General features: G+C 38.9%; 2 protein-coding genes across 3 annotated transcripts; one reads left to right on the top strand and one right to left on the bottom strand.

Moving 5' to 3' along the window:
• The first annotated feature begins 1,912 nt into the window (after positions 1 to 1,912).
• Positions 1,913 to 15,332, top strand: LOC137393142 (cleavage and polyadenylation specificity factor subunit 6-like). Of its 2 annotated transcripts, none has more exons than XM_068079567.1 (13): positions 1,913 to 2,048; positions 4,400 to 4,528; positions 5,310 to 5,441; positions 5,728 to 5,831; positions 6,559 to 6,713; positions 7,872 to 8,095; positions 8,195 to 8,375; positions 9,529 to 9,719; positions 9,805 to 9,860; positions 10,484 to 10,641; positions 10,778 to 10,937; positions 12,966 to 13,192; positions 15,124 to 15,332. In XM_068079567.1, exons 1-12 carry the CDS (start codon positions 1,992 to 1,994, stop codon positions 13,147 to 13,149), a joined length of 1,731 nt encoding a protein of 576 aa, XP_067935668.1. In that variant the 5' UTR covers positions 1,913 to 1,991; the 3' UTR covers positions 13,150 to 13,192; positions 15,124 to 15,332. The 2 variants fall into 2 exon arrangements, with proteins under 2 accessions (XP_067935668.1, XP_067935669.1); XM_068079568.1 differs by having other exon boundaries at positions 13,880 to 15,332.
• Positions 15,333 to 15,456: 124 nt separating this feature from the next.
• LOC137393143 (uncharacterized) lies at positions 15,457 to 22,818 on the bottom strand. The gene is made up of 9 exons (XM_068079569.1): positions 22,508 to 22,818; positions 21,782 to 21,805; positions 21,132 to 21,158; positions 20,911 to 21,049; positions 18,199 to 18,365; positions 16,928 to 17,046; positions 16,424 to 16,608; positions 15,959 to 16,035; positions 15,457 to 15,701 (listed from the first exon to the last, which is right to left on the bottom strand). Exons 1-9 carry the CDS (start codon positions 22,673 to 22,675, stop codon positions 15,459 to 15,461), a joined length of 1,149 nt encoding a protein of 382 aa, XP_067935670.1. The 5' UTR covers positions 22,676 to 22,818; the 3' UTR covers positions 15,457 to 15,458.
• Between the last annotated feature and the right edge of the window lie 5,101 nt (positions 22,819 to 27,919).

Genomic DNA, 27,919 nt, shown 5'->3' with positions numbered 1-27,919 from the left:
ACTGAGTGGCATAATCATGTCGCAGGTGTTGTGTATAGAAGTCTATGTGATGAGTGTGGCCTTAATAAACCACAACACTGGTGGGAAGCTCCTGGTAAGGTCAATGAAAATGATCGCGCTAAGATCCTTTGGGACTTCTACATCCGGACTGACAAGCATGTCCTAGCAAACCAACCAGATATAGTGGTGGTGGACAAGGAGAACAAGAGAGCTACTATAATAGATATCGCAGTACCCAATGACTACAATATAGCCAGCAAAGAAAAAGAAAAGGTAGAGAAATATCTCCTTCTTGGAGAAGAAATTGAAAAATGCTGGAATGTAAGAACAACTGTAATCCCAGTAGTCATTGGGGCACTGGGGGCAATAACACCGGCGCATAAATTGTGGCTTGCCCAAATACCAACAGCAATCAACTCAGGTGAGTTGTAGAAAAGTGCGCTATTGGGAACAGCTAAGATCTTGAGGCGAGCGCTCAAGCTCCCAGGTCTCTGGTAGGAGACCCGAGTTAGAGCAGAAACTACCACCCATACGGGTTAACCGGGGTGAAGAAACAATTTTTTTTTATATATATATACACTATATATATATATATATGTATATATATATGTATATATATATATATATGTAGTATAGCATAGATACATACCGTAAGATCTTGAGGAGAATGCTTATTCACCGGGTCTCCATTAGGAGACCTGGACTGGAGTAGGCATTTCCACCCTAATTGTTTTGACAGGGGATGAAATAGTTTATATATATTTATGCTTTTATTAAAATCTTTCTAATTTCAAATAATTTCCAACAAACTTTAAAAAATGAGTTGAATAGATTTGAGGCAATTGAAGTGGATCTAGGTTTGCTTTTTAACTAGCAGTTATTTATGCCCAAAGAGATTTTAACTTTAAATTAGCGTATTACTCCATATTCGAAGACACCATTTTTTAAAATTCTGATAGTAGAAATATCTAGGTGCATAGAATTGTTCTCCTGGTCCATTATAAAAAAGTGCTGCAAACCCAGCTCTGATAGTTGCTTGCTGGTGCAATGTCGAAGATAGTCAACTAGCTCTAGAATCAGGATAAATAAAAATATAAAACCTTTACTTTTGTATTGCGTAGAGCGTACCAAAATGAATCTTCACAACAGCACACAACAGCTTCCAACAGTGGGTAGGAAATTAAAAAGAAAAATATATGACAGCATTGGTTACTGGCCAAGGATGTGAAAGTAGCATATGTTTTCTAAATAGAGAGCATAATCCTAGCCCAAATAAGATCCAGTCTGTATTGTAATAAGCGTAGATGTTTTTTGCAATATACACAAAATAAACATTCACACAGATTGAGTGAAATTCATAACTCATTAAACACATAATAAAATGCATAATTCATTCTAACAAGCTTGTATCATCCGTAATAGTTTATAAAAAAGGTTTTATTTTAATATGATAATTAATTTTTATATGATTAAAATAATGCAGGGTAACATTTGCTATCTATCAATCATATTGCAGAAGTTCATGTTTATGCTCAAAACAAAATTTCAAGCTTAAAAACGGTTTGTGAAGTTTGGGCAAGCATATAATAACATTTTGTTACAATGCACCATTTTATTTGCAATCAAATACTTCAAGATCATGTTGCCTATTGAGATAAAACTTGATGTCTCAGCTATTGCAATTTTTAACTCCAAATATTGTTATACTCTAAATGTTAGGCTGTTAATGTTAAATGTTAGGCTCGAGATGCATGTACATAGTTGATGTCCCAGTGCAGTGATGTCAGTAGGTCTGGAGGCACCGTGGCATATTTGGAGTAGTCCACCCTGGCATGTTCGTCCCCTGATAAAGGTCAACTAGACACTGAAACGCTATCGAGTCGACGCCAGACCGCTCTTCCAGTATTGTAATGCACCAAGTAGTTCGACGGCGCCATTTTAAAATTTGCACTGCTTTGTAGCTTTCAATTATTTCGCAGCTAGTACTGCGTATGATGGCAGAAGCAGATATTGATCTCTACGATGCGATTGAAGAAGACTTTACCCAAGTAAGTTATTAATACAATACTTCGTTCATTTGTATTTCATTTACAAACTAATTTTACATGTAAGCATGATGAATAAACGTATCGATGCCGTTTAAGCTCATGAGCGATAATGCAGAAGCTTTACTATCATCTCTATGTATGGTTAATTTTTCATACTATGTAGTTTTAGGTTCAATCAACGCTATTCTTAGTATCAAGAGCGTCTAAAATGTTTTAGTTCGAACAAGCTTTATCGTTGCAATCTGAAAATTGATGGAGATGCTAATACATTAAGACTAGAATTAGCCACGACTTCAATACAGTATTCTTTCTCATTACCATCATCAAATGTGCTTCATGTGCAACTTTTACGTTTAGGATAGGTTGCCAATAGTTACAGAAGGGTATGTGAGGTCATTTTTCAAACATACGAACAGAGTGGAAATTTTTTGTATGCGAAAATTTCTCTACATTTGGATCGATTGTTTTCATCATGTGAGCGTTTTTCTAGCAGGGACGCAAAATCGCCTTTAGTCAAAATTTCGTGATTCTATAGTGCTCAGCTTAGTTATATATACAGTGCTATAGATTTAGCAAAATCTAAATCATCGTACATTCATTAAATCCTTGTTTAGGTAATGTTGATGTTTGATAAACTCAACAGAAAAGCATAATTGCATCGAAAACTTATAAAAAAAATGTTTGCCACGTCATACATGAAAAATATACAGTAGCTGTTGTAAGGTGAACAAATTTAACAGATATGATTCAAATTGAATCAAACTTAAAGTTTAGCAATCATGGTTGTAGTGAAATAACAAACAAAGCGTGCGAATGACTGTCACTATGAGGCCGTTGTGAAAGCTTTTGATGTAGAAATCAGGGAGTTTTTAAAGAGCGTTGTTGCTTACTAGGTTAAAATTTGTTATAAAGGAAAATGACCAGTCCTGGATAGAGGAAAAACAAATACTCTCTATCCTCACATGTCCAATTTTAACAACAAGTTACAGTATTTGTTTGCCGAGTTGGATAAAACTACTATCCCTAGATATGTGTGTGATTGAGTCGTTCAAAGCTTTTGCAGTTAATTGCTTTCTTGGATGGATATTTAGCTGAATAGCCTGTTATTGTATATTTCCCAAGTCTTTACTAGTGTCATGTACTTAACGCTTGTTATGTGCAATACTTAATTTTATAAACTGTTATATTATTTTTCTATATACATAAATCTCAATGTTTGTTTGTCTGTCTGGCATTTGTGTATCCAGTTATCGCGAATAAAATCTAAGAATTGAAAATCTGCCACACTGGATATAATCTCAGTCTTCCAGGTTTGATTTCCTCCTCCAGGTCTGCAAACAAGCGTGCTAAACCAATAGGCCAAGTGACTACATTGCTATACATTGGAATAATTGTAGGCATACTCATTACACCGTTTACAATACGCATGCTTAAAGCACTTGGGAAAATACTATTGGTTATTACTAGCAAGCTTGAAAAGCCTCATTGCATCAGAGATTATGTGTGAGAGATCATTAGGCGTAACGATTATTAACGAAGGTAACAACTCTTATTCTAGTAAAGATTTAGACTAGTGTAAGTTACTCAAATTCAATGGGTAATTATTATATTATTGTTGAGCATATATCTAGTATTCATATAAATATGCAATTATGGTAATTTTTAATCAACTGCGTTATATTTCCTATAAATTTTAACACAATTGTCTAATAACCATATAAAAATCACAACGTCACGTCATACATAATTTCTTGGTCACATGCACGCACCTTCAATAATGTACACATGTTATTCTTTCTATAGGCCCTTTACTTATTTCATAAAATGGATTGCTGACACCTTGCCCATTTCACATATTAAAGTTGATTTGGTGGTTCTAGGCATGTCGGAAAGTGGACGTGTGGAAAATAGGTCCACAAAAACCAGTCTTTTTGTAATGTCATGTTGTACATCCTCTAAATGGGCCTTCACAACCTCACAAACTGGTCAGCATACATGTATATATTTATTATATACGTAATACGATCTATATTCTATGGATTGCAGTGTTGAAAAACTCAATGTCATTATGTTTGCCAAACTCAAGTACGCTGCCCCCACACAGTTTGATTCAACTACTTGTAGTCTATATACCTCCACACAGCTTGGTTTAACTTCTTGTTGTAGGCTATATACCCCCACACAGCTTGGTTTAACTACTTGTAGGCTATATACCCCCACACAGCTTGGTTTAACTACTTGTAGGCTATATACCCCCACACAGCTTGGTTTAACTACTTGTAGGCTATATACCCCCACACAGCTTGGTTTAACTACTTGCTGTAGACTTTATACTTATTTAATATATGTAGGAACATGAGGATGAGTTATTGAATGGTACGACAACATCCACATCAACTGCAAATCCAACAGCACAAGATGACCCAGCTGATCTTTATAATGATGTGTTAGCTTCAACAGTCAAAAAGGAGATAAAGGAGGTGATCAATCATTTCTTATTGTACTATGCTGGGAGAGCAGACTATCCCTTACTTGATTAATTAGTTTTCACCTCAACTTTCCCAAGTTGTGTAATATAGAATCAGGGACCTATCATAGTGTGTTTGTATTCTCTGTGCAATCCTATCACTAAACTTGTTGTATCCATTATGCGAGTTACCGAATATTATTATTGGAAATGTTGTTAGAAAGACGAGCGAAGTTGATATTAGGGAGGAAGTTTGACTACAAAAACGATGCGAAAAGCCTGTTCAGAATGAAAATCCACTAGCTTTTCAGTTATGAATTAGACTTATATATTTGGTGTATGGCTTTCGCCTTTGATAGGAAGAAAGATGTTCACATTTCGCCCTTGATTGAGTTGATCACCATTTGACTGGCCATTGAATTATGCTTTTTAGTTGAAGCATATTTCTTATATAAAACATGGGTCACCCCAAAGTCGCAGGTTTTTTTGTGATGTAAGAGGGTTGTTTGAAAAATAAATTGTAGTTTATTTAACAGTTTGGAATATCATAGATCGTCATTTTGACATGATTAGTAAAGAATTACCTAAGCCTAAAGCCAGTCAATCCTAGATGCATCTGCAAATATTATGTTATAATTAAAACTGCTTGGTTTCTGCAACATTCCCTAAAAATAGGCCATTATTGGAATTTCAACACGTTTCTCGAAGCTTGTTGAAGTGTCATTTTTGTTTCTACATTCATGTTTTTATACATGCAGCTTCTATAAAGCTAGCAATGTGTTTGTATTCCATAGGAAGTGAATGGAAGTGGTGATCTTGCAGAGGAGACAACTCCAACTTCAACTAGCACTATTACTGGTAGTGGCGATGGTGCAGCGCCGAAGTATGCCAGGAGGTGGCAAGTGTACATATCAAATCTTACTTGGGTATGTTAGCCTTGCTGTCGGAAGAGTCCGGCTTATTTAGGCGTTTTCATCGTTTTACAATAGATTATATACTGATTACACACACCTAACCGCTCCGTTCCATCGTTGATGTTTGTGTCACTCATTAGTGGAAATTATTTTGTTAAAATATTACTCTTCTAGAGTTGAGGTACTCTTTTCAATTTTGTTGTACTAACAATGCTTAAACAAGTCTTGCGGAGTGCAAGTTGTCAAGATGCATGTTAAGTATCAGAAGGTTACCGGCATGCTGACTCTATCTTTACAGTGGACGAATGACATAGACGTGACACAGGCATGCAATGCTGTCGGAGTTACAGACATAGTTGACATAAAGTTTTACGAGAACAGAGCGAATGGTCAATCACGGGGGTAAGTTGTCTGCGAGTAGTGATATTGCGTGTTCATATTAAAGTGGTAGGTAATACCGGTGGTGAAGGTAGACGGAGATGTAGTTGTGAATTGTTGCATCACATTAGTACGACATGTTTTTATTTATTCTAGTCAGTTGAGGAGTTGGTCTTTAAGGAGTTTTTGGTAAAGTGACAGGCCTTGGTTTAAGGTGTGTTTGCACGTCTCCACCCCATTTGAGCGGGTTTTAACTGCGTAGCGGTGCGTGTTCTGCGAAACTATAAGTCCGTTTCTTTATTCATTGGGAACGTTTGAATGAGAAGTTCGGTGTGTCATCGGTGTTTATACACATCGAATGCTGTGTGCAAAGCCAAAGCTATAAAGTTATTATTTCCGTACATGAAATAAAATTGGTCAAGTTTGCAAAAGTATCGGTATTAGCATCTGCATTTTGCTTTGGCTTTTTCAAATAACAAACTTCATCGAATTGTTATGAACTTGAGTTGGTATTTTTCTGTAAGGACTTATATTCTTTCAGAAGTAAATAAATGAAAGGGACCTACACAAATGCTCCGCTTTGTAAAAGTTGGCCCTCACCTTCTGAGACCATAGTCTGATCATAGATGTGCTGTGTTAACTTTTCCATTTGTAGGGCAGTAAATGTCTTGCATGAGGTGTTTGTATCAGTTACCATTGTATGTTTTGTTCAGTGACGTTATGCGATTATTAAACATTGCTCTGTTTGCAGTTTTGCAACTGTCGCTGTTAAGACTCCCGAGTCGATGAATCTGCTTATGGAGAAGATAAAGACTGTACAAATTCACTCACAGACCCTCAATGTCCACTACTGCAACAGACAGAACCTGCTTATGCTGGACGCTGCCAGCGGAGGCAATAGAGCAGGTCTGTATTCACTTTTTGCTATTTGTTACTGTTTGTAGTCTGATATGACAACTACCTTGTCAGTGTTTGTAGTCAGTGTTTGTAGTCAGTGTTTGTAGTCAGTGATATAAGAACTGCCTTGTCACTGTTTGTAGTCACTGTTTGTAGTCGGTGATATGACAACTGCCTTGCCAGTGTTTGTAGTCAGTGTTTGTAGTCAGTGTTTGTAGTCAGTGTTTGTAGTCAGTGTTTGTAGTCAGTGTTTGTAGTCAGTGTTTGTAGTCAGTGTTTGTAGTCAGTGTTTGTAGTCAGTGTTTGTAGTCAGGGATATGACAACTGCCTTGTCAGTGTTTGTAGTCAGTGTTTGTAGTCAGTGTTTGTAGTCAGTGTTTGTAGTCAGTGTTTGTAGTCAGTGTTTGTAGTCAGCGTTTGTAGTCAGTGATATGACAACTGCCTTTCAATATAACGACATTTGCTGTGCATTTGTTTCATTCTTCTCTGCCTTTGATCATGTGTTCAAGATGTGAAGGTAGGGTGGCGTAACATTAGTAATTGGCTAATCCACTAAGTGTTTGTGTTTTCGCTGCGTTCTGTCATCTTTCCGATATTGAACCATACCCACCAAATGTTTCCTCCATCAGCTGTCTGGCCTTCTGCTTAAATAAACTCGAAGCGTAATTGCGCAGATTCTCGGCATCTCTCTAAAATATTCTTTACAGATCGCTCTCTCTTCTCTCTTTTTTGTCTCTCTCTCGATTACCATGTCTTGTGAGGACATAGGTGGTCATGATCCTCCCCAACTTCTTATAATCATAAATTTTCTTGGTAGGTTTCAACAGTGGTTTGACATTGCATTCTTTTGAATGTTTTTATTGAGACATCTTCTCTAGCTAGAAGGCCATTGGCTCACAGAGGACCTCCTCCGCCCTCAGGTTTTGTCTTTAGTCCTGCAGGCTTGCTAACCACCCTCCTTATCCTTACTGGAGTGCTGATGTGGGAGCCGGTTTAGTCTGCAGCAGTTGTGGTTAGATGCCCTTCCCAACACAACCCATGGTTCTTATGTGACTCAAACCACGGACCTATTGATCATAAACCAGCACCTCAATAACTGAATCACAGCTACTCCGTTAGCCCTATGAAGATAGTTTCTCATAATCTCTGATCCTTTGTCTCTTGTAGAGTATGAGCAGGAGCGGGAGAGGCAGCAATATCAGCAGCAAAATGGCCAGACTACTGTACGATTCCCGCCACGTGCACCTAGACCTCCATTTCAGTCAGGGCCGCCTACTGGCCCTAGACCTGGGCCCATGATGGTCGGGCCGAGGGGCCCCGCTATGATGCCGAACAGGGCGCCTATGCCTGGTCCGCCTCAGCAAGGGATCCCTGGATCCCGGCCTCCATTTGTATGTAGCGAGTCTTTTTATAATTATAATTGTATCGTAATTATAATAATTGTATTTTTGTATCACTCATCCACACAACTTATATGATTATACTTTCAGAATACACCAGGAGGTATTCGTCCTGCAATGGGTCCAGGTATGGTTGGTCCAGGAATGATGGGGATGCCACCTCGAGGCCCCCCGACACAACCCAATCAGATGGGTGGGCCTCCCCAGGGCATGCCAGGCATGATTGGTCCTGGCGGAATGCAGCAAATGCCACAAGCTGGTATGGCTCCAGGTATGATCAGACCTCAACTTTGCTATACCACTTTAACGTTGTATGCCGAAAAATCTATTATTTATAAATTTTTCGACATACAACTTTAAAGTTGTGCTAAAGTTTTTTTGTCATACCTAGTAATTTTCAAAATACATCATCTCAACTAAAATAATGCCTTATTGCTGTTTATGATACTATCAAAAATAGACTTTAGGTTTAGTCAAACTCGGATAACTCAAACTTCAAGGGACCGAACGAAAGTGTTCGAGTTATCAGAGCGTTCAAGTTATCAGAGCACTGTCACAAGTTCATGTATTTATTAGTAAATACATGTACATATACAAACTATATATAAATCTAAAGCATAGATTGCTTGTTGCAAGTTAAAGGGCCTCTCATTTAAAGTTTAAAATTTTTTTATCAAAAAGTATAGATATTTTTCAATCCTTTGAAATTTGTTGTTTCAGGTGATGTGACTGCCAGGACGTTCTCAGGTTAAAATTGGCGAAACTTGATTGCCGTTAAAATGCTCAAAAAAGACATCTTTTGAGCACTTTATCCAAGATCGATTTTGCCAATTTTACTTCAAGTTTATCCAAAGGTTACCTCGCTTTTCCTTGTTTTCAAAAGGCATCGTAAATCGAATATTTGGTAAAATTAGATTTTATGCAAACCTTTAGAAAAGTCGTTAATGAAAATATTTTGCCGATGGTGGTAATAATGACGCCTAATAACTACTAACAGTTGATGTTTATCTTTATGGCTTGGACTAAAGTGATATTCTAAAGTGATAATAACTGTCTCCGTAGCCGTTGGGCAAAAAACTGTTCGACTTAATGATGTTGAGGCCAAGTTATCTAAAGCAATTTATCATTGCAAAGGGAACGAACCAGACAAATCCGTTCGAGTTAACCATGTGTTCGAGCTATCCGAGGGCGAGTTATCCGAGTTTTACTGTACTTGCCTTGAACAATAATTGCTTTTAAAAATTGTTACATTTGTCTGCTGCATTCTTATTGCTGATCGTTCCAACTTTGGGATTTTTATAAAATGGCTCGACATATTTATGTTGTGAATGTTTAGTAGATTACTGAAGCTTACGATTACTACTCTGTCTATCAGACGTGTCTGTTGATGAAACTCTAATCTTCTAAAACACGTTTCACTGCAGGTTTTATGCCTCAGCAGCAACCCCCACAGCAGAACCCTTTTCAAAACCCAGGTATGCCTGGACAAGCACCGGGAAGTATTCCACCCGCGGTCATCCCTCAACAGCAGCCAGTACCCTCACAGACAAGCATGTCTTCCCAACCTGCTGCTCATGTCAACCCCGCTTTCTTCCCCGGTGGCCAGCCTCCGCAGGTAAGCTTTCACCTAGCCACTTCTCTCAACGCACTAATTGGTGTTTCTGACTAGTTTCCTTCAACCAACTGTCTATCTTTTGCAGGGCTCAACAAATGGGGGATCCATGATGGTGGATCAGTTCGGACGTCCAGTGGACGGGTGAGTTTATTTTCTAGTGGTCTCTGGCTAGTTAGAATATATAAGTTTATTGAGCAATCAACACAAGAGTTTGATGAGGGAACAATCGGAAGAACTAGTGTAGTCTAATGAAAAAGCATCTTGGGAGAATGCTCAGAATTATAAAATGGCTTGTTGACCAATCGCAGTTCGACCCTAAGATTTGAAAGAGAAGTGTCCAGACTAAACTGCTTCCATCCAACAATTAAAATGAATGACAGACTTTTCAATAGGTAGAAAAGAAGAGATTTGGATCAAATGTGTGGAAGTTCCTTATGCACTAGTTATTAATTCACATTTATCTGGTTGCGCCAAGTCAATGAGACAAGCGTGAAAAGGTTTACTGTTGCCAGGCGATCAGATGTGAAAGTCTGCAGCATATATTTTCAAACGTAGATTGTCTGATGTACTGGTCAATAGCCGAGTGTTTCGATGTCAATGTTAGCTTGGAACAGCTGACAACATTTGCTGCCCCTATGAGCAAATTTTTGCTATTTTGCTTTTCCTCAGTCGTTTGTGGTTTGGTTGCAGAAGAGTGTTTATTGTGGTTCTATTTATCGGTAGACTCATCTTAAATGTGAGAGCCAATGCATTTTCATTTGTAGGCAGATTATGTCACAATCAGGTGGAATGACCTCTTCCAGCATGCCCGTTGACAGTGTTGGCTCCTCTCTGTCTGATGAGGAGTTTCAGGAGATTCTTACGAGGAACAAGTCGGTCTCAAGCAGCGCCATTTCACGGGCTGTTCAAGATGCTAGTCAAGGTTAGTTCTGTTGACTCACATTAATTTTAATCTTCTCCAGAAAATAGGTGTTACAGTTCTTGTTCACAGTATGCCTTCCCAGTTCAACTCGTACATTGTGTTTAGTGATAATTGACATCTTATTGCCCTTCCTCAGGGGACTTTGCCAGCGCTATCGAGACGTTGGTCACAGCAATATCACTAATCAAGCAGTCCAAGATTGCCCACGATGACAGATGTAAGATTCTAATAGCCTCTCTGCAGGACACCAAGGCTGGTATTGAGGACAAGTCATACGGCGGTTCATCTGGGTCAAGGTATATATTCTAAATGCTTGATAGTGTGCTAGCAGTTTTCGTCTCTGTTAGTCTGCGCATTAGAGGCTAGCAGAAGCTAATCTCTAATATGCACCTGGAGTTGCGCGTAAGCTGCTAGCTAAGCAGCTGGAATCTGTAAGTTGGAATCTTTCGGTTGTCAGGTTCCACCACTCATGTATATTTTTGTACAATAAAGAGTTGCTATTCAGGTTACAGCAGACCTACTGGTCTACTATTTAAGACCTACCATCCACCAACTAATGTCTAAGACCAACCCTCTAAGTCCAACCCTCCAAGTCCAACCCTCTAAGTCCAACCCTCCAAGTCCAACCCTCCAAGTCCAACCCTCTAAGTCCTACCCTCTAAGTCCAACCCTCTAAGACCAACCCTTTAAGTCCTACCCTCGAAGTCCTACACTCTAAGTCCTACCCTCTAAGACCTACCCTCTAAGACTTACCCTCTAAGACCTACACTCGAAGACCTACCCTCTAAGTCGTACCCTTCAAGTCCTACACTCTAAGTCCTACCCTCTAAGTCCTACATTCTAAGACCTACCCTCTAAGTCCTACCTTCTAAGACCTACCCTCTAAGTCCTACCCTCTAAGTCCTACCCTCTAAGACCTACCCTCTAAGTCCTACTGTCACACTTGTATGATCAAGCGAGGTATGAACAATCATGTCCGTCTCCAGCTGATTAATGAGCAAAAAACTAAACCGTGATCTCAAATTTCTTTTTTCGGTTTGTTTTCACAATGATTCTCAATTCATTCATAGCCAAAGGTTATTATTTGTGTAACAAAATAATCTATTATTTATTTAGAGGTACTTCATGTTGGTTATTATTATCGCCATCTCTTACATCTACCCACTGGTGAGTCTGTCAGTCAGCGAGCTTCTAGTTTCATTTTACCCACTGGTGAGTCTGCCAGTCAGTGAGCTCGTAGTTTCATTCTACCCACTGGTGAGTTTGCCAGTCAGCGAGTTCCTAGTTTCATTCTACACACTGGTGAGTCTGCCAGTCAGCGAGCTCCTAGTTTCATTTTACCCACTGGTGAGTCTGTCAGTCAGCCTGTTCCTAGTTTCATTCTACCCACTGGTGAGTCTGCCAGTCAGCTAGCTCCTAATTTCATTCTACCCACTGGTGAGTCTGTCAGTCAGCGTGTTCCTAGTTTCATTCTACCCACTGGTGAGTCTGTCAGTCAGCCTGTTCCTAGTTTCATTCTACCCACTGGCGAGTCTGCCAGTCAGTGAGCTCGTAGTTTCATTCTACCCACTGGTGAGTTTGCCAGTCAGCGAGTTCCTAGTTTCATTCTACACACTGGTGAGTCTGCCAGTCAGCGAGCTCGTAGTTTCATTCTACCCACTGGTGAGTCTGCCAGTCAGTGAGCTCGTAGTTTCATTCTACCCACTGATGAGTTTGCCAGTCAGTGAGTTCCTAGTTTCATTCCTAAGGAATAATAAACAGTTCACAAGTCACAACTACTCATTTGCAGTCTACTTATGTTGCCATTCACCTATCTATGAGCGAACGGCCATTCCTGTAGACATTGTTGCGATAGAAAACAATGAAAACTCAATTTTCAACTGTTGAGCCCCTTATTAGTGGGAATTATACCGCAATGAAACAAGTGAAATTTGACTAACTTTTCTATTTTAACAGATACTGTCGAGAGAGAAGATCTCATTCAGGGGACAGGTAGTGGTTCCGTTTCCTGTTTTGTCACTCACATCATTCTCATTAGCTTATGCCTTTCTTCGCTCGAATCAACCAAATCTTCAGGCTTCATATATACGTGTGTATAGGACTGGTGTATGCAAGAAGGCACTTCATGTATACGTGTGTATAGGGCTGGTGTATGCAAGAAGGCACTTCATGTATACGTGTGTATAGGGCTGGTGTATGCAAGAAGGCACTTCATGTATACGTGTGTATAGGGCTGGTGTATGCAAAAAGGAAGTCACAATCAGGTCAAAAGTTTGATGATATTTTGCTACACTTTCACGTTTTTCCATTTGTTGTGTGTGCAGGGACCGACGGAGGTCTAGATCAAGGGATAGAGATCGGGACAGACGACGAGAGAGGTCAAGAAGTCGTGAGAGAGATAGGCGGGACTATAGGGAGAGAAGTCGTGAGAGGGATCGAGGCGAAAGGAGTGGAGAGAGGGAACGAGGCGGCTACTATCCTGACAGAGCGAGGGAGAGATATTACTGAACGTCAGTTTTGCCTAACACGACAAGACCGTTTGCGTTTAGAGGTTAGGAGATGCCTTTTCCTTAGCGTATATGAAGAGATCTGATAGCCAGCATAGGGTTGTGTTAGGCTTAGATGAAAAAAATATTTTGGACACATTGCTCAATTTAACTAATAGCCCACAAAGATGGCATGAGTTAATCCGTTATTGATAGTCTCAAGGCAATGAATGTTAACCATGGCTGTCTGTATTTCATGCGTATCAACCAGGTCTGCCTGTTTGTCGTGTTTATTTCAGTTTGACAAATATGTAGGAGTCATGAATTTAATCTTAGAAACAGATTATGTAATAGCTTATGGAGAAATAACTGAGAAATGACTTGTTAGTCCAAAGAGAAACTGTTTTCTTTTTCGAGAAAACTGGCCATTTTTCATGTCATGGTTTGAGGTCATGTGAATCAGATGTCATTCCTTATTTGTTAGCAGCTGTTGTTCCTTAATTTCTATAATTTACCTTTAGAGGGGCTCGTATTCTAACATGTAAATATTACGTAAACACGATATAACTCATAGAAAACATTTGTAAATTGACTGGGTGATACGATGCCCGACCGTATAGATGTGAGTGTATTCTAGATGAGGTTTGGTATTGACTTATCTTTGGAGTCATCTATCCTTACGAATACATCATAATTGCTCTTGAACAGTGTCAGTAAACGCACCTAAAGCAGCTACTGTTTGCTTTTTCTAGTGAACAGTGAATTGGCCCCGGCGGGGCGTCAGCATTGCCTCTCACCTACACAACCTCTATACGGATTCCTTGCGCTTCTTCCTTTTACAATTTGACTACAATCTTTTCTTTTTAATATTTGGACAGATTTTTTTTATAAAATTTTTGCTGTTTTGCACTATATTTAGTCGGTATATATACTACCGTAGCTTATTTCTTCCATCCAATGATATGCTGTGGTGCTATTATCATGCAATCAATTTCCTGATCTTTTCGACTCGTTTGCTCAGTGTAAATAATGCGCAAATCTTTTTCTCTGTAGTTGATGGCTTAAAACATTTGCATTTATCTTCCCTTGATGAAATAATGTTATCATATCTTTGTTATTGTTGTACTATTGGGTGTATCTATGACTATCTACTAGTCTTCCGAGATTCTGAGTGAAACCTGCGCGTAGTTTACCAAAGCTGAAGTTTTGTCAGTTGTTTTCTTAATCAATACCTTTCAAAAATTTTCAGCTTTGTGTGAAATTCTCGTAGGTTTTTAGCTGTACACTCAGGTTATGTTGTGTCACTAAAATTTGAGGAAATGTTCTATACAGTATTCACATCTTGGCAACACTCTTGCACTAACCAGCAATCCACTTTGTAGCAGTTTAATGCTGTATATTTGTGTGATTTGCTTGGGTTTCTCATATATCAAGAAGGCATTCTTCCTATCTTACTTGATTTCAAGCACTTTTTTGTTAAAGGTATTTTTATTAACACATTTTTTGTTAAACGATCGTGTGCAATGCTGCCAGCTTGTTTTTTCATTTGAGTTACAAATTTAATTGTAATTGATGTTATTGAAGCCTGTTATATTGTATGGTTGTCATTACAGTGTTTCCATGCTATAAATTCTTTTAATGTAACCGTGTTATTAGCTATTATCTAATGGTGCTTCATTTTCACCAGCATTTTTATTTCAGTATTTCATATTTTGGGTGCCTGCAAATATTTCATTTTTGGGTGCTTGCATAACTAGCATTTTGTAACCTCATGTCCAGTGATTTAAAGGCATTCACTAATTTTGCCAATGTTAGCCATGTCAATACTATTTTGGTGTCTGACAACTATATATTCAGTTTTATTTTACTTTAAACAAAGTAATAAATATATTAGTACATATTACTATTGCATGTGACCACCTGTTGTCTTAAAGCATCATATAAATTGAATTCCTCTCTCCTGTTTTATGCTAATAGAATGCTTTATATATTTCAGGTAGATGAGAAGAGGCATCATATTAGATTTCTCCTTTTGGTTTTCTATGCCTGTCCCGGTATGTATCTCTTTGTACAAACACTTGCATACATACTTTTAATTATACGAAGGATTGATGAGGCTGTAAAAATATTATGTATTGCGTTCACTTGTACTGTATACATTGATAAGTATTGTTATAACAAAAATAAATAATATTGTACATAGTCCTGCAAAATCTCTTTATCTTCATATCTGCAAACAGTTACAACTATAACAGACAGACTATAACTTAGAAAATTTGAATGTGAACAAAACGGACGGATTTGTAAAGAATGTATTACATGAGATCATGATTAAATTGATGGTACGAGATCATATCCAAGAAGGCGGTCTGCTATGACATCACAAAGTGAGAGCAGTTGAAATGGTGCGTGTTTGACAATTTCAGCGCTGTGAGGGATAGAGTCCGTAATCCAGAACTCTTCAAAACGCACTTGATGTTGAGATTCATGAGTGAACTTGGACCATGAGTTGTTAGGAAAGACTGCGTGTGTTACAAAACAGCTTATCTGTTTGGCACCTTTAGATAAACACGCCTGCAACCAGAGATGATGAACTAAACTTGCTAATAGCCAATTTATCAAATTCCAGCTAGTGATTCAAATCCATTGCAAAATGTAGTCTCTTAGCACATCAAATTTGATGTCATTCAAACTGAGGTCAATTCGTTACATGTTCTGGTATGCATACCCTTGCAAATCTCGTGGATTGATACAAAATCTACTCCAGCAGAATATAAATTGTAAAAAGTGTGACACGTTATAAAAACTCGCTATTTGTTCCGAGCACTTACTTTGGCACATTCTATCAAAGTTCCTCCTGTTTGCACTAAGTCATCGACTATTATGATATCCTGTCCACTGGGGTCACCTATTAACAAATGTGGATGGATTGATAATTTGCAAAATTCAGATGACTATATACATGTACATTGCCAAAAGCGTGACTGGGATCAAAACCTTGAATCAATTCGGGATAGAGACGTGCATGAAAACACTTGTACTGGAATATAAATCACAACTGTTACAGTACTGTAATAGTATTTTTCAAATAAGGAAAGTGAAACCTAAGCCACCATGTTTGACAATCGTAGTGCCAGGAGTAATAGCACTATAAGGAATGCACATTAATAACTTGGTTGAACGAATTCATGCCTGCTGTATTTCAGGTACTATCGCACAATAATTTCAGTTAGGCTTGTACAATGACTCCTAATAGAATAAACTGTACACTAGCGGGTAAACAATTTTAGGCTCACCATCTTTCACCACTACATTCCGTTGATCCCCATTCCTCACTTTGGCACAGATTATGGTTTTGTAATCAGAGAACATATCACCAAACCTCTTCATTGCCCCGTCATCTGGGAATGCTATGCTAATATTGCTTTTATGAGGCAGCATCTTGAGTTTGCGCAGCAGCAGAGGAATAGCCGTCTCGAGACTGACAAATATGTTGCACAGTTGTTGTGGTAAATGTGTTGGACAACATTTGTATTCATGTTATAAATGCATATTGGTTTATTGCGCTGCTACATCTTATGTAATTGAAAATCTTTCCTCATGGTAAATCCAAATTGAGAGAAATTTCCGTACGTAGGTATGAGATGCCATATTTAGCATGCTAAGTGTGCGCTGCTGTACGTGGCCATCTGTTTCCTAAGAGCAGATGTTTCAAACATTTTAAAAATTTCTTCCTGCTTATCAACCAAAAGTAAAACGTGTTGTTCAAGTATTTTACATCAAAATAGAGCCTGTCATACCGTGGAATAACTGTGTCGGAGAAATAGAACCTCTCCTGCAGCGCGTGGATGTCGAAGAGCATTATCTGTGTTGGGCCCCTCGCAGTTAGTGGAATGTTGGAGAGAAGAGTGGCTAAGGTCTGTAATATCAGCTAACATTGCAGCAATGTGTATAAGGTCATGCAACCACAAGCGGCAAAACCCTAGCCATATGCAATTGGGGAGTGCACAACCAACCGCTACAAGTTTTCATGCCTTGGCAGAATTTCTCTATTTTATATATAGACAAGCCTATTCATGCAAAGTGTGAGTGTCCATCCAGGCAAATTTTCAAATTCAGCAGTACATACAGACCCTCTTGTTCTAACTAACATTACCACAGACATAAATCCAGACATCAGCCATCTGGAGTGTCCACTCTAAAATCTCTCTACACTTAGCTTGTCAGGTGCCAACCCAGCTAGTTGGTCCAGTCAGTAAGCATATACAGTGCATATTCTGCCCACATCCTCTCACCGCCTCAAAACCATCTCTTAACATTTTTCAGGAAGCATCCATATTCCATTCCTCTGATCAACTTCACAATACAAATTAGCTAGCTTGTCAGAGGAGCATAAAACTACAAAGGTCACCCATGCAGTCGAGTTGTGGCTTGATGAGTACGTGTTATCACAAAAACACTGTTTGCGAACACCAAACTCAAGCAGTAAACAAGCTGATAGTCACTTTGCGAGGAAGAAATGCCAAGGCTCAATCAATGTTTGGCATAGCATCCTTAGTGAATTTGAAAGTGATGAGGTGTTAAAAAATCACGCTTCTGCTTGAAGGATTGCACAGCTACCTGTGGATTTACAAGTATTCATAATTTGTTTCGATATAGTTAGTTTGTCAGTCTTTTACCATACATGCATACAGTCAATCATTGACTTGATCATCTCTACATGCAAATTCTTTGAACAAAACGCCAAACTTGAAAAATTATTTGCTGCGACAACAAATGGTAATTTTTAGCATATGAAACCTGAAATTTCTTGAAACATTACAGTTTTACTATCAAGTGTCAAAATAGAAAATAAATTTAAAACATGCATGAATTAAATGAATTTAAACTAGACTTTGTTTAAGTTATAGTAGGTTAGTATTATTATTCTGTCAACTATTCTTATTCTGTATACCTTATCACTTTCTACCATAGAACCTACTCATTGTTTAGCCCACACCTATCGTCTCTTGTTTCTTTGGAGGCATATGGGCTTGTAGGTAGAACAATATTTAAAAGTTGTTCTGCCAACCTTTGCCGTAGCAATCTGTCCTTCTCTGTCCACCCGCTCCATGGTGCCAGTCGGGAAGAAAGGGAGTATAAATATGACAGAGCGGGCAAGGTATCTAGGAATGGCATATATAACAGACAGCTGCTCAAATATGGCATCTGGTGAGTGGAAACTCCCGATGAATATTACTACAAAATAATAACTCGGTATAACTAGTACAATAATTAAAACATTTGAATTACACAAAGTTGCAGTTTGCTGATTTGCAGTTTGCTGAGTAAATGAGTTGCAGTTTGCTGAGTGAATGAGTTGCAGTTTGCTGAGTAAATGAGTTGCAGTTTGCTAGGTGAATGAGTTGCAGTTTGCTGAGTGAATAAGTTGCAGTTTGCCGAGTTGAATGAATGAGTTGTAGTTTCCTGAGTGAATGAGTTATACTTTTCTGAGATCATACCCATTAACTACTGGCAATTTCAGTTTCTACCATTTGGACTAAACTTCATGACACGACTCAGCTCTATTAACTGACTTAAAGCACATAAATTACATAATTTTTTTATTGTATATTTCAATACATCAGAGTCTTGGCTTTCAAATGAGCTATTGTTTGCCATGGTGAGACAGACATTGGTTGGTGTTTATAGGATTTCCCCAGAGCTCTACTGCGAAAAAATTTACTGGCAGTCTCGAAAATTGTGACATCACAGTTCTCATATTAGTGTCGTGTGCTCTTGCCGCTTATTTATCAACTACGAAAGTGACGATAATGACGATAGTGGCAGGACAACTCCAAAGAACGAATGAAGATGACAAAGGAATCAGTGTCATTAGTTCCCCACGTACATATTATTTCTATGATACGTACCTCAGACTCCAAGAACCATACTATATTTTCCCGATGTTATTATGCACTAGCTCTTTATTTTTAATGCGATGTTAAGGGTGACGACTGAGACTAATTAATTTCAAGCATTGCGTGATCTCGCGAAAGTACGATGGACATTTATTCCAAGGGCCACGCAACCGCAGGTCATAATTTAATCGATGTGATTTCATTACCTTTATCAACGATAGTACATTTATTGAAGCATAATTAATTAACCCAGAACATGTGTTTGTATTGGTCGGGCGTTAGCACGATTGCGGGCATTGTTGATTATCTAGAATCTTAGTTTATTATTAGCGCTCTCCGGGTTTAACAGCACCGATTGTCAGCGAAAAACGCCGCCTCAATGGCAGCGAAAGGGATTGACGACCTAAGGCTAAATGAGAATTATGACGTCACATTTTGAGTACCTGAACCAAATGTTTTTTGCAGGACGTACTTTTGACACCCCATTTTCATAGTTCTATTATTCTTTGTGTATTGAATATAGGCTCATTCGAAAGCCAAGACTCTGATGTATTGAAATATATAATAAAAAAATTATGTAATTTATGTGCTTTAACCAGCTATCCTTGAAGGGAAATACGACTTCTAAAGGGCGACTCTGAGTAACTCAATTTTTTTGAACTACGTACTGTATGTGATTGCGCATATGAAGCCTCCTTTCAGCAATGTGGTCAGCATACAAAAATTATAGACAAAGAAATGGTAGAAAATCAGATATTTTAAGGTAATAAAATATCTGTAACATAATTTTCTTGTAATCACTTATGTTGGAATCATTTTTTTTTTTTTTAATGGCTGAACAAACTCTTATCAAGAATTTAACAGATCAAATGCTACAACAAATGCAAAAACACGAAAGGTGAACAAGAAATCTGAGGTGAGCAGATCTGACTGGTTGAAACAAATTACACAGAAATTTTATTTTTTACATACTATCACAAGCGACAAAATAATCTGATAGAGCCTTTATACAGATCAACTTCAATCCTTGATATATTTTTAAGCAACATAATTATTGCAATGAAATGTTCATCTGTGAAGCTTATAGGTATTAGCCATACTTGCTTTGATCAATTTACGTTTACTACACATATTTGTAAAAGTTGCCTTCTCCTAGCTACAGGAGTAGATAAATCTCAAGTAGAAAACAGTGCGTAATAATTAAAAAACCAAGAGCTTTGAATCCTAGTCTTGTATATTTGGTGGGTTCCCTGATTAACCTGTATTAATAACATTTCATTGACAATTAAAGCACTCCGAACAGCACAATTCCTAATGAACTGGGCATAATTTTGAAACTCGTAGAATACAATCTAAAGCTAGAAGTCAAATTATACAGTACATATTCTTCATTTATGTACTTGGTTTGCAGAAGCAACAGCAATAGGCTCTGATCTAATGTGAATGTTGAAACTGGAAGCACCTATATGAATCACTATCTCAGTTTATTCCAAGCTTTCATTTTAACAAGATATTATTAGAAACTAACCTCCTGTCAGCAGATGTTTTTCATTTCTAGGCCTGTTTGGATTACCCGCAGTATTCCAGTATTATCTCACAAAGTACAAACTAGTAGTTCAATCTACTTGAAATTTTGGAATTATACTAAGAAAGTATCAAGCACAAAATGACTAAAATTTCCTAATTCTACCTAAATCAGAAGTAGGTGAAAACAAATTGAAATAACACGGCCAAGTTTTCTCAGATGAAGAATCAGATGAGAAAACAACTCCCCGATTCATCTCATGCCCAAGTTTTGAAGTGCTAAATTTTTCACTGCATAGCATACAAATCTATAGGTAGGTTTTCACCAGAACACCTGCACTAAGGGTCATGTCACTCACCATCTCTACCTGCCAGATTCTTAACATTGTCAATGAAGAGTTTAGGGAAGCCATCTGCAAAGTGCTCCCATTTGATATCATCCTTAAACAGAACCTTGCGAGGGGCTGATGCATATCGGCTCGCAGACAAACTAGTGGACTGGAAAACATAAAAAGCAATGTGAATATTTGTAGCATTAATCACCTACCACATGAAAGCTTGATGAAAATATCTCACTCACCAATTCTGCAAGGCCCAGTTGTTCATTCTAAAATAAAAAATGATTTGGTTCAACATTGGCTGCACTCATACTGTACTAATTCATTTCAATTACTGATTGTAATTTGGTTGATACATTTATTAACCAGATGACAATGAATAATTGAAATCAATTAGTAGCCAGTACTATACGAATGGCCATTGACCTATACTAAGTCAATGGCAATTCATATAATGCTATTACTCCTAACGCTACGATTGTCAAACATGGTGGCTTTCGTTTCATTTAGCTTACATGAAAAATACTATTACAGTACAGTTGTGATTTATATTCCAGTACAAGTGTTTGTATGGGTTACATTGTATTGCTAAGAGAGCCACAATGGAAACTATCGTACAAGTTTTCATTAAGAAGTTGGCAAATACAAGAAGTGTACAGAGTTAAACAAATCCTTTTTACACTATTAAATAACACTTGTTAGATTTGCAAAAGCAGACATGAGGTTACAATAGAAAATTGACTACTACCATGTTATGCAGGTGCTCAAAGCATTGAGCCTTTCAAGCTGTTAAACTGAAAGTACTTAGGAAAAGCAGTGAAAGCATATGAAGTGCATGAAAACAGAAGAGAAAGTTATAAAAAGTTGGTTGACTCACAATGATATTTCCTACCTTAAAATCTTCACAAGTGAAACTCTACAATATTTACAAGTGTAGTATTCAAAAAGTGCATGTAAGCTGAGGTGAAAAAAATGAGAATCATTGCAATGCTAAAGAACATACGTTGACATACAGCACTCTAAAGGACATACATTGACATACAGCACTCTAAAGGACATACATTGACATACAACGCTCTAAAAGCTCCTCCCAGTCATCTTTATGTTATTTATAAATTTGCCTATTGTTATAATCATTATTCGTCTAGTTATATATTTGTCTATTCCTCTAAAAGATTTTAAAATACTGTTTATCAAAAAAATCCTTTGTGACACGAACATTTGGGAAGGTATCTCAATTCTTGTGTATCAAGATATCTACAGATATAAGAATGTTTAGACACTTTTAAATTAATTAATTATAATGAGAATCATTTCAAAACAAGCACTATAATGCTAGAAACATGAATATTAAAAGACTGGCCTTGGAACGCCTTACACAAACTATGATGCACTTCCTGGGAACAATGTAGTGCATAGTAGCGAGATTATTAGAATTTGCAAACTATTTAAGTTAATATGTACGTAAATAAAAACAGATCCAGTTTACTACAAAGAATTTCCACTTAATTTGCAACCACATCAAACAATTTGTTTACATCATAAAGACTGTTTAATCCACAAAGTTGCGCATCTAAAGGTATTCTATTGTGTGGGCAGAAAGTCACATCCAACTCACAGTTTTTGGAGTGAGCAATGCCGCGCCCTGATCAGACCTTGAGCACAAATCACCCAGGCTTGCTGGGTCAGTGCAAACCTTAACAATAGAGCTGGCAAGGTTATGCATAGAAGGATGGGCATACATGAGTACCGTTGTACGAGAGACGGGCAGCGTTATACTAGCCATTTCTTTCGCCCAAATGCTATGATTCTGAAAATAGTTGTAGTTCAATATTGATCATGAAACAGAAATATTAATCACAAAAAGTGTATAAGATGATGTTAAAAACCACCCTTTAGAAAATAAGTATTGATAACATTTCTCATCTATATACAGTGACCAAGCTCCCCACTGCAGTATTATTGCGTTTGGCTAAAGGTCGAATTGAAGAGTTGCCGTTTTGTTCGTAGTTTATTGCGTTGACTTGCGCCCAGAATGATCACCGATGCCAAGGTCAAAAACTACGTAACATAACATAAGCAAGGAAAGACAACACTTAGAGTATGGTCAGCCCAGTTCCACTACATCTCCCCTTCTGGGATTTGAAACAAGCAACAAATGCAACTTAAAGTGTGTACGGCAAAAGATAGGATATACAACGAAAATGATTATCAGTACAAAAAGTACATCATAGGATATATATGTCATGATTATTCGAGGGATGTTTGGTAGTTTTTTACAAGATATTGCGGTGGCTTGCAATCACGTCGCAGTCTACTGTTAATGTTCGGAGACTGAATGTCTTGCCCCTTTTCCGGTATATCCACTGGTCTACACTGTAGCTTAGCTGGGGTGATCATCTGAGTATCTGAGGGGGCTGTCATTGGAACGAGGGCTGATCTGTTTCGGCGTACTGTGTTTTCTGCTTCATTGGCTATAGTGTAGGAATGAGGAGCTACTTGTTGTAAGACTACTCCTGTGGCTTTCTGATCCCGGATGTATACCTGTTGACCTGGTTTCATCTCTGGAAGGTCTCTAGCACGATGAAGTTTATTGTAATACTCCGCTGCATACTTTCGTCTGTCCTTCTCCCGGCTGCAAATCTCTTGTTGATTGGCAAGAGCAGGCATAAGGTGATCCGGAAGGACCGGTATATGCATTTTGAGGCGTCGGCTCATCAGAAGCTGTGAGGGAGAGGATCCATTCTCCAGAGGGTTTGATCGATAATTCAGCAGAACTGTGGAGAGGTTCCCTGTCTTAACCATTAGGCGTTTCATGGTGCCAACTGCGCGTTCAGCCTCTCCGTTAGTTCGTGGATAGCGGGGTGATGAGGCAATGAGTGTAAAATTGTTGTCTCTTGCATATCGCTCAAAACCTTGTGACGCAAACTGAGGACCATTGTCTGATACTATATAGTCTGGGAACCCATGTGTTGCAAAGACTTTATCTAGGATGGCTACTGTGTTAGCAGAAGTCTGGTTCTTCGTGGTTTCATGAACCTCAATCCAACGACTATAGTAGACTACAATCAGAAGGTAGACCTTCCCGTCTAATTCAAACAGATCCATCCCGAGTCTCTATGGGCGATCAGGGAAGGAATTGGGTACCAGTGTCTCTCTTGGAGTAGGAAGAACTTGTTGGCAGATGTTGCATTGACGAACTACCGCTTCTATGTCGCCACTCATACCTGGCCACCATATATCTCTCCTTGCTCTCGCTTTACATTTTGCTATGCCCTGATGGCCCTCGTGTACGAGATTGAGCAGCTCCAGCTGAAGACCGCCAGGTACCACAAGTCTCCTATCATAGAGCAACACTTCCTTATCTACAGTCAGGTGGCCTTGATGATCAAAATAGGTGTAAGTGATGGATGTTCACTTTTGTAGGCTGACCAGCCACGTTGACAGAATTCTATTACCTTCCGCAGGATTGGGTCATCATTTTGAGCATCCCGTATGCGATTCACAGATGAGTGCTTTGGTATGAACACCTTATTGAAGTATTCCACTTCATCAATGAACTGCACCTCGCTAACAGTAGTCGGCGCTCCATTGGTCCTTGAAAGATAGTCTGCTACATGGCGTTACGACCTGGGAGAATACTTCATCAGATGAAGACGAAATCGAAGGACACGGGCCGGCATATCCGCAAGATTCCTCGAATTGAGCAGCGTGACTAGGGGCTTGTGGTCTACCTCTACAGTGAACATTAGCCTGTGTAAGTACTGGTTAAATCGTTCACAGCTTCACGCTACTGCCAGGGCCTCTTTCTCGATGACTGCATATCTTCCTTCAACCTCCGTTAAGGATCTTGAAGCAAAGCTGACTGGTCGTCGTGTACCATCAGATTGAATCTGAAACAAGGCCGCTCCTACTCCGCTATTACACGCATCTGTGGCAAGTACTGTCTCGAGTTTTGGGTCATACAGAGCAAGAACTTTGTCAGAAGCCAGTATTCCTTTCAGTCTTGCGAATGCGTCCTGCTGATCCGTGCCCCAGACCCACTCTCGGTTTTCTCGGAGTAACTGACGAATCGGTGCCGTGAGCTCCGCTAGATTATGGATGAACTTCATTAGCTGATTCAACATACCGTTTAGGCGTCTGATGTCTGATTGGTTCTGAGGTTCAGGAAATTTTAAAATGGCCTTGGTCTTCTCTGTGTCAGGGTGTATACCCTCCCCATCTATGATATGTCCAAGAAATTTGACCATGTCTGCCTGAATAGACACTTTTTTCTATTGAGAGTCATGCCTGAGTGAGCGACACGATTAAGAACCTTCCTGAAATGGTCGTCGTGGATTTCCCTAGTAGCGGCATGGATCAGAATATCATCCATGTGAATTATTACCCCCTCGATATCACTTAGTAGTTCATTCATATATCGCTGAAAAACCTCTGGTGCGGCTGAAATTACAAATGGCAGTCTGTTGAATGCATATCTACTAAACGGTGTAAGGAAAGTGATCAGCAATCGAGAATGTTTTGTTAGGTTGATTTGATGATACCCAGAATTGGCATCCAGACGAGAAAAAACCTTACTCTGTCCAAGTTTGGCCAGGCTGTCCTCGACACAAGCAGTTGGATAAATCTCTCGCCTAACTGATTGATTTAGGTGGGACAGATCCACACATATGCGCACGGATCCATCTGGTTTTGGTACCGGCACCATTCCATTACACCATTCTGTGGCTTCCTTTACTGGGGATATAACACCCATTTTTACCATCTCCTGGAGTTTATCTTTAACCTTAGGTAACAGAAGCTGTGGTACAGAGCAGGCGGTGTATATACACATAGGTCGGGTATCTTCTTTGAGAATTATTTCGTAAGAGCAGTCCTTGACAAAACCCAGTCCAATGAAGACTGTAGGGTATTGCTGATATATTGTCTCTATGTCTGTCTCAACCTGGTACACATTGCATGTTAGCAGCCCAAGGTTTTTGCAGGCCTCCCTACTCAGTAGGTTGGTGTTCTGGCTAGCTATCACATATATAGTCTCATTGGTAGATTTTCTGCCATATCTGAGGCACGCTGTAAAAGTTCCTAAGCAACTAATGCTGTGATTTCCCGGACTACGAAAACGAGACCAGGCTTGGTCTAGATTGACCCTCTGAACCATGGGTTCTGTAATTTTCATAACTGAAGCATCTGCGCCAGAATCAAGCTTGAATTTCACTGGTGTCTTATCAACTTCTATAGTAGCTGACCATCCTGGATGGTTGTGGACACTATCGATCTTGAGGTCATCGCAAAACAGAGTTTCTTCTGCGGGGCCATCAGACTCTGTTTCAGCCAAGTTGACTCGCTTGGAATAGATCGCTGATCAGCAAGCCTTTCCCCAGTGGCCAACTTTGTTGCACTCCTTGCACCTATCTGACCAAGCTGGGCATTGAGACCTTGGATGTGTTATTCCTCTACAGTAGCCACATATGCCTGACTTGCTAACACTTGGTTTACTTACATGGGCTGGTTTTTGTCGTCATGATGACCGGGATACAGCTTCGACTGGCTTAGTTGGCAAGTCAGAGGTGAGTGCTTGTGAGCTGATATATTTCATCGCCCTGGCAGCCAGTTCTTGTGATCTGCAGATTTTTACGGCCTCTTCCAGTGTAAGATTATTCTCGAAGGCTATCAGCTTTTTCCTAGTACAGTCTTTGCGGATGCCTGGAACAATCCTGTCGCGAATGAGGTCTAATTCTACATAACCAAATTGGCACTTCTGAGCCTTTTGACGCAACTCAAGATAAAATGCCTCAAATGACTGTCCTTCAGTCTGTGACGTAGAGTTGAATAAATACCGATCATGGATGACATTACGTTCTCCGACACAGTATACGTGTAAGATTTCAAGAATATCGTCCACTTTACACGAATCTTCCTCATACTGTGGGCTTGTTTCAATGATTTTAACCGCTTCAACGCCTATGCAATGTTTTAGCATAGCCACTTGGTATTCATATGGCCATTTGTTTAGCTCGGTTAGTATATAAAACGTTTTCCAGCTTGACACAAATGACCTGTAACTTTTCTCCTTGTCTTGCAGTAAGTCAATTGCAGCAGGCTGTTGTATGACAGGTTGATATACTGTTGACATGTTGCAGGTCGACTCAAAGCTCACAAAAACAGTTTGGTCAGTTGCTATATCTTCAGCACTTGAGTTAAATAATTGGCTCTCTGGTTCAACAGAAATCACTGGACATGGGAATCACCAAACCAACTCGCTGCCACCATGTAGTACTATTGCGTTTGGCTAAAGGTAGAATTGAAGAGTTGCCGTTTTGTTCGTAGTTTATTGCGTTAACTTGTGCCCAGAATGATCACCGATGTTAAAGTAAAAAACTACGTAACATAAGATAAGCAAGGAAAGACAACACTTAGAGTATAGCCAGCCCAGTTCCACTACACCCACAATACCTAAACAACTAACAAAATCCAGCCCAACTTTTAAAACTGATTTCTGAAATGAGAAAACACACGTTGAATTTGCAAACCTGCCTAAAAAAATAAATAACTGAAGGGATTGAAAGAGAAAAAGTAGTGAACAATGACTACTACCTCATCCAATCCCTACACACATATGTGCACACATATGGTAAACTTTAATGCCAGAACTTTTTTTCGGCTGCACTAAATAGAGTAATCATGTCAGCTACAAATACTTTTATGCTTACAAGCCTACATTGTTTAAAAAGTCTAATGGTGCCCATGCAATTCGTGCAATCCATATAACTAATGCTAATAACAAATTTCCAAACAGTTTTACAGAAGAACTATTGGTCATTTCAATACTTGCACTTTTATATTTCATGTTTCATACCCTAGTGCTTATTGTGTTAAGTATATTTTTCATCCATTAAACATAGGCCTATCGAGTTGCTTAATTGGGTAGTGTCTGTGCAATGTCCAAATGACTTGTGAAGCACTATGTATTCACATATCTTAAACTCATGAAAATAGAATCCGAAATTGGAATATCTTCTAACGTAACATG

The sequence above is a fragment of the Watersipora subatra genome, chromosome 4 (assembly GCF_963576615.1).
Source record: "Watersipora subatra chromosome 4, tzWatSuba1.1, whole genome shotgun sequence".
NCBI lineage: Eukaryota > Metazoa > Bryozoa > Gymnolaemata > Cheilostomatida > Watersiporidae > Watersipora > Watersipora subatra.
This window is presented reverse-complemented; position numbering and strand designations above follow the sequence as displayed.